At 48.0% G+C, this 15,044-nt stretch overlaps 1 protein-coding gene across 1 annotated transcript in view; it reads right to left on the reverse strand.

Moving 5' to 3' along the window:
• Window positions 1–1,479: 1,479 nt before the first annotated feature.
• The window catches only part of dtx1 (deltex 1, E3 ubiquitin ligase), a gene marked incomplete at its 3' end in the record, with an annotated part of 45,463 nt that continues 31,898 nt past the window's right edge, over window positions 1,480–15,044 (reverse strand). The window contains 2 exon segments of the mRNA NM_001318952.1: window positions 1,480–1,701; window positions 5,315–5,404. Of these exon segments, the coding sequence (NP_001305881.1) occupies window positions 1,480–1,701; window positions 5,315–5,404 (312 nt within the window).

Raw genomic sequence — 15,044 nt, forward strand, 5'->3', positions numbered from 1 at the left:
CCGGCAGGGTTACATAGGTGCCGTGACCCGGATGGTAGTGAGGTTTAGGGGTGTATGTAACGACGGCCAGCTAGTAAGTGCTGTGCAGGTAAACCTCACTCCTCTGACCTCTAAAGGTGCTCTAGCGACAGACGCTAGAGGCCATGGTCTTTAGCCTCCTTGTTAAAGCAACTGACTCCTATGCGGAAGATCGCCGGTTCGATACCAGATCGGAGTGGTTTGGGTGGTGTAGGACTGGCGGGGTTACATTGGTGCCGTGACCCGGATAGTAGTGAGGTTTAGGGGTGTGCTGTGCAGGTAAACCTCACTCCTCTGACCTCTAAAGGTGCTCTAGCGACTTTTGCGACAGGCCATGGTTTTTAGCCTCCTTGGTAGAGCACCCGACTCCCATGCGGAAGGTTTCTGGTTCGATACCAGCTCGGAGCGGGTGGCGTAGGATCAGCAGGGTTACAGTCACATCACATCAGTAAATATTTTTAGCTGCTGTGCTGGAAGCGCAGTGATCTCTCACGCCCCCCACACATCGTTTACCCCTTCACGTGTTGTAGCTTATAACCTGAATATTTTGTATTATGATAACCGGTTATCAATGATAACCGGTTTCTAATACCTTAATTTGAGTTGAACATAAATAAATAGTGAATTAACAAAATGTTTAGCTGAACTATCGCTTTAATTGAGCTGCTTACATTCAATACTGAATGAGTATTGCTGTAATAATCAGATGTTCACGGAGCGCGGCATTAAACTGAGATCTCACACATGTCATCTCTGGATCTGTGGAGACTTTTTGAGAAACCCCAGTGGTGAAGCGCTAAAGCTCTGTATATGTACACTGCTCTGAGCACAGCTGCATTGTGGGTAAGCTGTGTGTGCTGGTTTTGGTGGTCTACAAGGACTGGAATGTGTATAACGTCATGGATGTAGCTAGTTGTACTCGTCAGGTGGTTTGTGAGGACACTGCCTTGTGTCCTCATAATTCAAAACACTTGAAAATCATGTATAATGGGTCTTTTGAGATTGAAATTGTCCAGAGGTTTGCTGTGAGTGTTGGGTTTAGGTCAGGGCTGGGGTAAGGCCATATCATCAGCTTGTTTTACTGTATAAAATACATTACACCTATGGAGAGTCCTTGTAAACCACTAGTACCGATGTGTGTTTCTGCGTGTGTGTATGTCTGTTGGTGTCTCTGTGTGTGTGCATTAGGTGCTATATTGGTGTCTGAGTGTGTGTGTGTATCTGTCTATGCATGTGTGTGTCTGTCTGTGTGCATTTGGTACTGTATTGGTGTGTGTGTGTGTGTGTCCATGTGTGTGTGTCTGTCTGTCTGTCTGTGTTTCCATGTTAGTGTTTCCACATGTGTGTGTGTGCTTCTCTGTGTTTGTGTGATTCTGTGTGTGTGGCTCTCTCTCTCTTTGTGTGTGTCTACATGTGTGTGTGCATGCTTCTGTTTGTGTGTGTCAGTCAGTCAGTGTGTCAGTCTTTCAGGTTGTCCTCTCCTACTCCCTGTGCCTCCAGCTCTCTCATCACGTTGTCCAGGTATTTGGGGTCGGGGTATCCGTGTCCCGTCAGGTTGGAACCGAACTCCGTCTTGTGGTGAATCTCGTTCCAGACGACGGTGTCGGACTCGCCTGTGGTGCTGGACGTCCCGATGGTGAAGATCAGCCGACGGTCCCACGCCGTGATCAACAGCTTCAACACCTGCGGGAGGGGAAAGAGGAAGACATGAGGGAGAGTCAAGAGAGAAGCTGTGAAATATTAACAGAAAATATTGATTCATTACACTTGAGAACCAAAACTGGCAGTGAGCTACTGTAAATTTGACCATTAATTGTAGTTATTAATTTACAGTGTGCTTGTAATTTTATAGTTTTACTAGCAAACAAAATTGCAAGTAAGTTCATTCATTCATTCATTTTCTTGTCGGCTTAGTACCTTTAATAATCCGGGGTTGCCACAGCGGAATGAACCGCCAACTTATCCAGCAAGTTTTTATGCAGCGAATGGTCTTCCAGCCGCAACCCATCTCTGGGAAACATCCATACACACACAGTACGGACAATTTAGCCTACCCAATTGACCTGTACCGCATGTCTTTGGACTGTGGGGGAAACCGGAGCACCCAGAGGAAACCCACGCGAAGGCAGGGAGAACATGCAAACTCCACACAAAAACGCCAACTGAGCCGAGGTTCGAACCATCGACCTTCTTGCTGTGAGGCGACAGCACTACCTACTGCGCCACTGCCTCGCCCTTGCAAGTAAGCTGTTATAGTAAATTTAATAGCCCCTTTTACACGGTGATACCGGTATATATATGGACAATTTCCGGAACGACTTTACCGGTAAATTGAAAAAAGCGCTGTTCACACAGGCGAGGACGTTACGGAATTTTTCCGGAAAAGAGCATTCACACATCCATTCCAAAATACCGGTAAATTCTGACATCATTATCCAAAAATGAGCTCTAAACGGCAGCGCTTGTGTTTGTAAACATTTGACTACATCACAAACTCTGTGGATGGATCAGTTTTGTATATAACTTCAATGTAAACATATAGAGAAACACTTTCGTATGTGGAGATGTTCATAATATGCGTGCGCTGGCGATCCCCGTCTGCTTTACGTGCACATGCGACGCACCAATCAACTGAAGGAAGCTGAGCTTAAAGGTAAACAAACAGGTAATCATAAGCATCTTATGGATAATTATTTACAGTTGGCATTAAGGAACATTTAAATGTTATCTGTCTAACATCCAGCAACCAAATGTGTCCGGAAACATATTCAAAGGCTTTTATTTTCATAAGCAGCGCGGACGTGAATGTGTCTGACTGTTCTGAGTGGCTAAAGTAGACGTCTCACGTCAGCACGTTCTCTTTTAAGAGTTCACACTTAGCTGATGATTGATAATAAAGCGTATTTGGCATGCTGACCCGAGAGAGAGCCCTGAGCTCAGAATATCCTTGAGCCTGGGGCTCCCCCAGCCCCTCCCCCCCCCCCCCCCCCCCCCCCGTTTGAAGGGCGAGAGGAGAGTTTGAGCTCAGGTAGGTCACGAAAACTCCCCTGCTTGTGAACTGCTGAGATTAATTTGACTAGGAGTTGCCTTAGGATGCTATTTTGAAGAAGCCAAAATGCGGGGAAACCCACACAAACACAGGGAGAACATGCAAACTCCACACAGAAATGCAGACCGACTCGGAGAGCGCCAAACCAGCGGCGTTCATGTGCTAACCACTGGTCTGCAGTGCCCCCCTATCAGAGAGGGGGAGGAGTAGGGATGGAAGGGGGGGTTCTTCAAGACGAAGTTTAATTTATAGTGTGTCAGTATTCGTATGATTGGTGCAATATACGGAGCTGATGAGGTACCAGCTGTGTTCAATCATAAGCATGTGATCCTCTCGAAATTAGTTTATAAATAAACCACACTTCTGCGTTCACGCAGAGCAGCATTTCAGCAAATTACCAGTAATGTTACAACTTCTCTTTCCGGAAAATGGCCGAAACAAATTTACCGGTATTTTCAAAAAGGGCCTGTTCACACATACAGACCTTTCCGGAAAATTGCTGGTAAACGGAATGAACTGCCAACTATTCCAGCATATATTTTACACAGCGGATGCCCTTCCAGCTGCAATTAAGTACTGGAAAACACCCACCAGCTAGTAAGTGCTGTGCAGGGGTAAACCTCACTCCTCTGACCTCTAAAGGTGTTTTGGCGACACACGCTAGAGGCCATGGTCTTTAGCCTCCTTGTTAGAGCAACTGACTCCTATGCGGAAGGTCGCTGGTTCGATACCAGATCGGAGGGGGTTGGGTGGCGTAGGGTCATGGTTATATTGGTGCTGTGACCCGGATGGAAGTGAGGTTAGGGGGGTGAGTGTAACGGAGGCCAGCTAGTAAGTGCTGTGCAGGTAAACCTCACTCCTCTGACCTTTAAAGATGCTCTAGCGACAGACGCTAGAGGCCATGGTCTTTAGCCTCCTTGTTGGAGCAACTGACTCCCATGTGGAAGGTCGCCGGTTCGATACCAGATCGGAGGGTTGGGTGAAGTAGGATGTACACACACACACACACACACACACACACATGTACACTACGGCCAAATTAGTTAATCAATTCCCTTATAGCACGTGTTTTTTTTTTTTTTTGCTATTTTAAGGACAGAAATACGCTCTGCGCCCTGGCTCATGGTCTAACAGGGTTGTGCTTATTCTCTTAATGAGTTCTGGGTGTGTTTTGAACATAACATGCATTAAACCAATCAGAGTCTCATCTCTCATTTCCTTTAAAGAGGGTCACACACCAGAAGCACCGCTCCACAAGTAGCGACGCCCAGCCACGACTCAGAACACTGTTCATTATTCTGCCGCGCCACAGAGCGACATCTGAATAGTTTCATTTTAAATAACATGCAAATGTGCGCATCTGCTGTGCCATACTTTCAACTGTCATGTGCGCACCGTGTTGCAGCACTGACCGGCACATCTGGTGTGTGATGCCCTTAAGAGTCAGTTGCGTCGCTCCATGGTGCATTTGCCATTTAAATGGCGGACTTTTTAAGTGTAAAAACTGAACGCTTCACTAGCGAGAAAACAGTTAAACAGAGCATCTGCAGCGCGAGGATAAAGAACGAGCCTCCTTCATTCAGCCTCTTTCTCTTTACTTTTACTCTTTACTTTTCTCCTTTACTTTGGTGAGGAAACGGTGGAAACACTCCACTAAACACCTCCATTAGCAGACATATTTAATTCAATTTAAGTACAAAGATTTGCTAAATTCAGTTCTAATCTCTAGCGAAGAAATAAATCTCTAAAAAAGTTATATCCAAACACACGTCCTGTTCTTATGGCCCATATGGTAATGCAGACGTCTCCAAAACCCCACAGGTGGACAAATCTACACTAGTTTAAAAAAAACAAAAACAAATATAAATCTGCAGGAAATAAATAATACTGCAAATAATAATAACATTATACATTGCAGATTGTCATGAATAAACTGAAAAAGCCCACCGAGGTGAAGAAGGCATGGAGGCAGTGGTGTTTTTGTGCCTTAACACACCTCCTTTATAGACCAGCACACCCATGAGTCCACAGAGTGGCACAAATGCATTTATTTAAACAACGTGGCGCAAAACAGGAAATTACTGTTGCGCTGGTCTGAAAACAGCAACAGATCACACCAAACACGTCCTGCGCCTTATTGCGTCGGGTGTACAATAAGGTCCAATGTCTCTAAATCAATTGTTACATTAAAAAATAAATGATTTTATTGACAGTACAGTGACTGATATGAGATCTTCAACACCTCACCTTGCGTCCTTTCTCATTGTCTGGTAAATAACAGTGTCGAGGAAATCCTCTCGCGCTGTACTTTTTCCCAGGGTTCGGATGCTCTGTGGTCTGAAAAAACACACACACACATGCGGTCACACTTGATGATGAACACACACACACAGATCAGCCTCACACACAGATGAAAGCAGAAAGCAGCACTGCTGTCAATGAAGCTGCAAACGGGTCTGACTGAACACACAGAGGCAATATTCAGCATCCCTGAAAAGGATTTTCTCTTACACTGAGACATACTTCAACATTCACAACCTCACAGCATCCACCAAGCGGCAACCTCCGGCTCTCCCTCAGGAAGCCAATACGGAAATAACTAAAACTGCAATTCATCTGAATTTCCGCTAGTCCTGGCCGCTCATGGCTCCAAAACAGAGCAAATTTCAATTGAGCCCACTGTTAGAATGACCAACTTTACAGCAGAATAAAGGTGTTTACAGCCTGCTACAAAAAAAGATTTTGGTTAATACAGCTAATATTACCCTTCATGACAACTGTGAGGGGGGTGAATTTTTTTATAACTCATCCGTTTCCTTTATATTAAGTTATATTAAGTTTGCATAATTAAGGGCGTGGCCACTTGAGTGACAGCTAGGTCTTGCTGGTCGCCGTCACCTCAGCTGAATCCTGCAGATTAGCCACTGAACTCGGCATATTTATCGTATTTCTGTGTTGTTTTATGTGGCTTTACACAGTCGACTGCATTTTGGACTTGTTTCCTACAATTATTAGATGGCATGGCATGCTGAGTGCACTTAATTGTGCTCACAAACCATTCACGTGGCCTCCGTTTCCCATGCGAGTAAAGTTATATACTTATATACCATCTCTATACATGTATTTGTTTTATTCAAGATCATTTATCGTTTATATTTATATTTAGAGCTGTAATGCACTCCAGAATCTGTCAGATTGATTAGCTGTAGGCTCTAGATCAGTCATCTGAAGCGTTGTCATACAGTGTTATGCTGGAGTTCATCAATAGTCTTACAGTAACTAACACAGACTATATCTGAAGTGTTTGGAAGTAATTCACGTTTTCCTCCTGTTGAAAAACGTCATAAGAACAATGTTTAGTTGCTCAATGTGTTACAGCAGTGTTTTTAAAAGTCTAAACACTTTATTGATATAGTGTACAGCCAAGCACAAGTGGTCAGAACACAAACGAGTCACAGGTGATAAAGTATTAAGCGTTTCTCCTAAAGTAAAGTGTGTCTGAACCAGGTCCAAGCTAAATGCTAGCAGGTGTCTGTAGCTCCGCCCACTCTCCGCCTCTTTGCCCTTGTTTGGTATCCCGCCGTGGGTGTGATGACGCGTGACCAAAATGGCGACGGTTGGCCGCGCCTACTTGTGGCTTCTTTTGCGCTCTTCAGAAACCAGTGGGTGACGTCACGGATACTACGTCCATATATTTTACAGTCTATGGTATCCACTAGCTGTGTTCATTAGCAGCATTAGTGCTTTTGCCAGCTCACTCACACCACATGAACAATCAATAAGTATAGTAAAAATGTGCATTTAACAATCAATGTCAGAGAGAATGGAGAGAAATCTATATATAATATCTACAGCGGGGAAATAAGTATTGAACACACTGTCAAGTTTTTTTTCTGGGGAATGATATCTGTAAAGCAGTGGTTCTCAACTGGTTTGGCCACGGGACCCACATTTTTACATGGTCATCAAGCCGCAACCCAAATTATAGTATAGTGACTGACAAATCATAAGACTTACGAATAAACAATACTTTATCTCTGTCGTTTAAAGAGCTCATATTATGGGTTTTTGAAAATGCCCCTCCATGTAGAGTGTAACAGCTCTAACTGAAGTGAAGTATCCAGCTAAGGCTTAAATCTGTAAGAGTACAGTGTTTAAAACTGTTGATTCATCTATAAAAGAGTCGACTCATCTTGATAACGAGTCATTAGGTGTTTCGATATGACGTGACAACAAAACCAAGTAGTTGTGCACGCAAACCCGGGAGATTTGAAACCTGCAGCCCCGTCCTCTGACACAGAAAAAGCCACACACACACACAGACACACACACACACACACACACACACACACACACACACACACACACAAACACACACACACACACACACACACAAACACACAGACACACACAAACACACACACGCCGGTCAAATTAAGTGGAAATGTACAGATGGATATTATTGAGTCTCTACCCAAAGATGAAACCTCAGCATTATAGCCCAGCCTTGAGCAGTTGGAGTGCTTCTGGAAACTACATGCTACACAGAAGACCTCATCTGCCGTTTGTTAAAGAAGGATCAGTAAAGAGTACTGATGGACATGTCAGCACCTGGATGGGTTTCTTCCTCCATTTCCCAAGTGTAAGTCCGTGCGATTAAAGTTGAAGCCTCGTTTTCTCCAGCTTGCAAATGTATTTAGTTGTGATTTGTTACTTGTAACCGCGTGTACTGTATCAGGTTAACTCGCTATATTCTCTAATCACGTGTAAAGCCATGTTAAAAACGCGACGCGTGCCGCTTTGTTTACGGACCTCCATGGAGGAGGGTAATGTGTGTATGTGTGTGCGGTGTCCTCCTCCTCCGAGGGTAATATGTGTGTGTGTGTGTGTGTCTGTGAAAAGAGCAGAATGTGACAAGCTAGGAGATCTCCTCGCCAGTTCTTGGAGTTTTTGCTCAATAAAATAGTCAGTCGTCTGTATTTTCAAGTCCATCGTCTGTATTTACATGCACCCACCTTACACTATGAAGCGTGTATGCATTGTGACTACTTTTATATTATTGATTAGCTGCTGGGCATTTCACTCTGTCTCGTGCTGAAGGCTGTCAGTGTCGACCAATAGCAGCAGGCTTTCATCGACCCAATCAGCGCAGATTAGCTTCGTGCTAAGGGGGGGTTTGGGAACAAATGAATCACTGGACTATTCATACGGGAGTCGCTGGGATATTTAGTTAAAAATAAATGCAGATTATAAGACCATGAAAGTGTTTTTTGACCTTGCATGCATATTAGACTGTTGTTGGAGACCCTTACAACCCAAATATGACCCTATTTCATGTATAATAAGGGCTCTTTAATTCTTTATATGAAAGGCTTTTTTGATGCTGCAGCTTAAAGTCCCGTGCACACCGAGACACTTTCTGCTCGCATTTTCTGTCGACGTTTAACGCCTCGTGACTAAATTAAAGTTGTCAAAGTGATTGTGCACACCAACGCACAAAACGTCAGGCGTAAAAGCGTCATTTAAAAAAAAAGTCTGGAAAAATTTGGAAAATGTCTTGAAAAACGCTCACAATAAAACGCAAACGAAAAGCGTCCCGGTGTGTACGAGCCTTAAAACGTTACGAAACACCAAAACATTTTTTGAGCTGCTGACAGTCATATATGTGTCCCACACTGCTAAACACTATTATGACACATATACTTAGCAAAAACGTGAAAATTGGTTGTTTTTGCGTTATTTTGAGCAAATTCGGTCGTCCAGCTTGTAACAAATTTTTTAAGCTGCATCATGTCGATTAGATTCCTGTGTGTATTCCAGCGTGTAGACTGGACGTCTGTACCTGGGGGTACAATGTGACACGTTTGAGCTTTTAGCATTAATTCATGAAAAAGGCTTGGTTCAAACCAATCAGCGCCCTCTATTGTGTATGCAGTGTAACTTCATTAATATGTATGATAGCTTCGAAGACTGTTTTTACCTGATAGAGTGTGTTCAGACGCCAGAGAGACGCCACGTTGTGTTACCAAAACAATTGGGAGAAGAAAAATAGTTTGGAGTTACGGGTCGTCAGTGTTGCGTTTATAAATATGCTGCAACGAAGGTTTTAGAAGGTTCATCCTCCTGCTAATGTAGATGTTGGACTGAAGCAGCTGATGTTCATTCACACTGAGGAAGGGCAGAGGATTACTGAAGAACTACTGAGAGATTTCAGCTGCTGTCTGGGCTTTCCCTGCTGAACTACACTTTCCTTTCTTCATGTGTTCAATACTTTTTCCCTGCATCATTTAATTTTATTAAGCATAACTTCATTAGTACACTAATGAGTTTTGTTTTCTTTGCATATATGGGTTTGCTTGATTGTTAGCAACATTTGGGGAAATTTTCAAGTCAATGACACCTCTAGAAATATGTTTTCTGCGAAAAATGGTGAATTAAAATGTTTAAAAAGAGCAAAATTGGGAAAAAAAAAAAAAAAAAAAAAAAAAAAATATATATATATATATATATATATATATATATATATATATATATATATATATATATAAATTTGGTGAAATTTTATAATTTGTCAGTTTTTCCCCAATATTTTGTTTGAATTTAATTGTATTATCTCTCTTTTTCTAAAGATGTTTGGTGACCAAAATATTATTTTAATAAATATATCCGTTTAATAAATCTGTTTCGTTTAAATGCAGCAAAATATATTTTTAATATTCACTGACAAATTAATAAAAATGTTCATTTTTAAACTGGGGTGTGCTCGTTTATGTTGAGCACTGTAAATAGTGTCTAACACTTTTGTGATTTCAGTATAAACAGAACAAACCAAGGCCTCCCTAATTGGCCAGCTGTGCATGCTTCACGAATATCAATTAGGTTATGTGAAATGTGATTGGCTGAGAGGCAGATGGTCAGCAGGATTTGTCAGTCATTTATTTGGTGGTAGTTAAATACAATAACTATCGTTCGAGGTTACAGAAGTAACCCTTCGTTCCCCGAGGAGGGGAACGGAAGTGCCATGAATGGGAGGATTCGGATCAGAAGCCGCTTATCTGGAGAGTATTGAACGGGCCAATGAATGAAATTAATTGGCAGCGTAAGCTTGCGCAGGTGTGCGACATCTACAATCATCTCAGCATATAAGCACACCTGAAGCCAGCAGACGCCATCCTTTTAAGCTGAAGAGACTTTCAAACAGCTAAGGGACAGTCATTATGGCGACGGAATATGGCACTTCCGTTCCCCTCCTCGGGGAACGAAGGGTTACTTCTGTAACCTCGAACGTTCCCCTTCGGTTGGGGAACTTCAGTGCCATGAATGGGAGAATATGGAAAGCGCCATAATGACTGCACCTTACCAACACCCCCGATGAGGAGATAGTCAAGCAAGCGTGACGCACCCACATCATGGGGGGCGCGGTCCTCCAACGTGTCCCTGGCCCTAATTTATCCTACTTCAACAGAAGTTTTACGGATTTAGATATATATTTTTTGGGAAGTCGTGAGCATCTAGATAATTCTAGGAAATACGACAGTACGTTGGGAAGCGTGCAATCCCGATAGGGAGGACGCTGCGGAGGCCATCCGTTACCCAAGGGGGGGATAGATGGCAGAATTTACCTATGGACTAGCCCTAAAAAAGGGGGAGTACGCATAGTAAAGAGTGGTTAGCGGAGAGGGAAGACACGGGTCCGCCCAGGGGGGGGACTTAACCGTGGCGGAATAAGCATATGGGATCGCCTAGTGGGGATCACGCATAGCAGGCACCTATACCCAAAACGCGGGCTGACCAGCGGGCAGACCTACAACGTAGTGGGCCAGCAAGTGACTCCTCCGCTGAGTCAGTGCTGGAGGCCACGGAGGAATCTGCAGGGCTCACCTGACGGGGAACTTTACTGACAGATAAAAAAGGCGCACGTACCTCCGTGTTAGAGAGAATGGCGCAGCAAGCGTGTTTCAACACCCTACCGAGTTGTCTCCTCAATCACCAAAGGGTTACCTAATACCCTTGAGGAAACCGGCTCCACTCGCAGATTGTAAAACCTTGCAAATGTGTTGGGTGTCGCCCAGCCCGCAGCTCTACAGATGTCTGTTAGAGAGGCGCCGCGTGCACGCGCCCAAGAGGATGCAACGCTCCGAGTGGAGTGTGCACGTACTCCCGGGGGACACGGCTGACCTCGACTCGAATAAGCGAGTGAAATGGCATCCACAATCCAGTGGGATAATCTTTGTTTCGATACGGCACTTCCCTGCTGCCGACCGCCATAACAGACAAAGAGCTGCTCAGATGATCTAAAATTCTGAGTACGGTCCACATAAATGCGCAGAGCGCGAACTGGACAAAGTAAAGAAAGGGCTGGGTCTGCCTCCTCCGGGGGCAGCGCTTGCAGGTTCACTACCTGATCTCTAAAGGGGGTGGTAGGAACCTTGGGCACATAACCGGGGCGGGGTCTCAGGATAACGTGAGAGTAATCCGGCCCGAATTCCAGGCACGAGTCACTGACCGAAAATGCCTCCAGGTCCCCGACCCTCTTGATGGAGGCCAACGCAACCAGCAGAGCTGTCTTCAGGGACAGAAATCTTAGAGATACTGATTCGAGTGGCTCAAAGGGATCGGATCGCAGACTCGTGAGAACGAGGGCGAGATCCCAAGAGGGCATGAGAGGGGGGCGATATGGATTAATTCGCCTAGCACCCCTAAGGAACTGGATGACCAGGTTATGCTTTCCCACGGTGCCGCCAGCTACCGCGCTATGATAAGCGGAGATGGCGGCCACGTAAACCTTGAGAGTGGAGGGCGACAGCCTGCTGTCCAACTTCTCTTGAAGGAAAGAGAGCACAACACTAATCTGGCAATTTCGGGGGTCTTCTCTGCGAGAGACGCACCATTCAGTGAATAGACTCCACTTCAGGGCGTAGGCGCGCCTCGTGGAGGGGGCTCTAGCCTGAGTGATGGTATTAACCACCGCAGTCGGTAGGTTACCTAAGTCTTCCTCGCGTCTAGGGACCACACGTGGAGGTTCCAAAGATCGGGGCGAGGGTGCCAGATGGTGCCCTGTGCCTGAGAGAGTAGGTCCTCTCTCAAAGGGATCCGCCAGGGGAGGGCCGTCGCGAGGAGTGAGAGCTCTGATATCCAGGTCCGGTTGGGCCAAAGGGGCGCAACTAGCAGAACCTGTTCCTCGTCCTCCCTGACCTTGCACAGAAACTGCGCGAGCAGGCTCACTGGGGGAAACGCATACTTGCGCATGCCCCGAGGCCAGCTGTGGGCCAGTGCATCCGTGCCGAGAGAGCCCTCGGTCAGGGAAAAAAACAACTGGCAGTGAGCGTTCTCGGGGGAAGCAAACAGATCGATCTGGGCCTCCCCGAATCGCGCCCATATCAGCTGAACAGACTCGGGGTGGAGTCTCCATTCTCCAGGGCGTAACAGCTGTCGTGAGAGCGCATCGGCTGCACGATTGAGCGTGCCTGGGACGTGAATGGCGCGCAGCGATTTCAGCCGCGGGTGACTCCAGAGGAGCAGACGGCGGGCGAGCTGAGACATGCGGCGAGAGCGCATACCCCCCATGCGGTTGATATACGCCGCCGCTGCCGTACTGTCCGTCCTGACCAGCACGTGTTGCCGCTCCAGCACCGCTAAAAAGCGGTGGAGAGCGAGGAACACTGCCAACAGCTCTAGGCGATTGATATGCCAATGCAGCTGGGCACCCTTCCAGAGGCCCGCAGCCGCATGCCCGCGACACACGGCCCCCCAACCCGTGTTGGAAGCGTCTGTTGAAACAACAACATGGCTGGACGCCTGTCCTAGAGGCACACCGGCCTGTAGGAACGAGGGGTCGTTCCAAGGGCTGAGGGCGCGGCGACACAGCGCAGTAACCGAGACCCGGTGTGTGCCCGCGTGCCATGCGCGTCTGGGGACCCGATCGTGAAGCCAGTGCTGAAGTGGTCTCATATGGAGCAACCCGAGCGGCGTGACAGCGGCTGCGGATGCCATATGCCCCAGGAGCCTCTGAAAGAACTTCAGTGGGACCACTAGTTTGCTGTCGAGCTCCCTCAGACAGTTCAGCAACAGGCGAGCGCGTTCCTCGGAGAGGTGCGCTACCATGGTGATCGAGTCCAGCTCCACCCCGAGAAAAGAAATCCTCTGCACGGGGGCGAGTTTGCTCTTTTCTCGGTTGACCTGAAGCCCCAGTAGGCGGAGATGCCGAAGCACCTCGTCCCTGTGCACAATCAATTGCTCCCGCGAGTGGGCTAAAATCAGCCAGTCGTCGAGATAACTGAGTATGCGAATGCCCGCGAGCCGAAGGGGCGCTAGGGCACCCTCCGCGAGTTTGGTGAAGACCCGCGGAGACAGAGAGAGCCCGAAGGGGAGGACCTTGTACTGCCACGCTCGACCCTCGAACGCAAACCGCAGAAATTGGCGGTGGCGTGGAAGAATGGAGACATGGAAATACGCGTCCTTCAGGTCTATGGCTGCAAACCAATCCCGAGGACGAACGCATTGGAGAATGCGCCTCTGCGTGAGCATTCTGAACGGCAGCTTGTGCAGACAGCGGTTCAAAACGCGCAGATCTAGGATTGGCCGTGACCCACCGCTCTTTTTGGGTACGATGAAGTATGGGCTGTAAAACCCACTCTCCATCTCGGCTGGAGGAACCGGCTCGATTGCACCCTTCGCCAGGAGGGCAGCAATCTCCTCTCGCAAGACAGGGGCGGACAGGGGGTTGACCCTGGAGAAATACACGCCCGTAAACTTGGGGGGCCGTTTCGCGAACTGAATCGCGTAACCGAGTCTGATTGTGCGTATGAGCCACCGCGAGGGGCTGGCCCGCGCTAACCAGGTAGGCAGAGCCCTCGCTAATGGAGTCATCGCTACAATCGCTGACGTACCAGCGGTGGGGCAGCGCGGAGTGGGTGTGCTGATCCGGGAAGCACGAGGGTCCCGCGGAAAAGCTGGAGGAGAGCGATTCGCTCTGGCTCCGCACCCTGACTCCGGAGAGGGGGCTGGAGGGCTGAGGGAAGGGAGACCGTCCCCCCAGCGCTCGTGAGCCACTGGCGAAGCACGTAGAGTCTGCGAGCCGGAAGGCAGCGCGTCCCGGACTGGCAGAACTCGTGCAGTCACATCCGGGGAAGGGAAAAAGTGCTCTTTAACTGATGTTTTGGTGGCACTGAAAAGTACCGTTGTTATCGGGGCCCCGCCCTCCAGCGGGGAAAGAGCAAGTTTCCTCTTCTCCGGATGGCCTGTCTCAGGGACGCTTCGCGGTCCGTTTACCGGACTTAACGGCGCCCTGGGCAGGAGGGGCTGCCTGCTTTCGAGGTGAACGCCGCGCCCGCTTGGCCGGAGGCGCAGGCGGGGGCGGGGCAGCACTCGTTGGCGGGCGCCCTCGGCGAGGAACAGCGGAGGTGGATGGCTCGGCGGGCGGAGCGGGCTTACGGCCACGCCGATAGATGACATTGCCCATCGCATCCGACTGCTCTTTCACCGCCTTGAATTCCTGGGTGAATTCACCGACGGTGTCGCCGAACAGGCCAGCCTGGGATATGGGCGAGTCAAGAAAGCGAACTTTGTCAACGTCGCGCATATCGGCCAGGTTTAGCCAGAGGTGGCGTTCCTGAACCACAAGTGTGGACATCGTCCTCCCCAGCGCACACGCGGCGGACTTAGTAGTCCGAAGAGCATAGTCGGTCGCGGTGCGCAGCTCATGTAATAAGCTTGGGTTGGACCCGCCCTCGTGCAGCTCGGCCAGCGCCTGCGCTTGGTAGCGCTGGTAGGTGGCCATCGCGTGCAAAGCAGAAGCAGCCTGGCCCGCAGCCTTATAAGCTCTGGCTCCGAGGGAGGCAGACAACCTACAGGCTTTGGACGGGAGGCGGGGCAAACCCCGCCACGTAGAGGCGCCGCGCGGACAAAGATTGACCGCGATAGCGCGCTCCACTGACGGGATCGCCTCATACCCCCTGGCAGCTCCGCCGTCAAGGGC

This window comes from Danio rerio, chromosome 8, assembly GCF_049306965.1.
Source record: "Danio rerio strain Tuebingen ecotype United States chromosome 8, GRCz12tu, whole genome shotgun sequence".
In the NCBI taxonomy this organism is placed as follows: domain Eukaryota; kingdom Metazoa; phylum Chordata; class Actinopteri; order Cypriniformes; family Danionidae; genus Danio; species Danio rerio.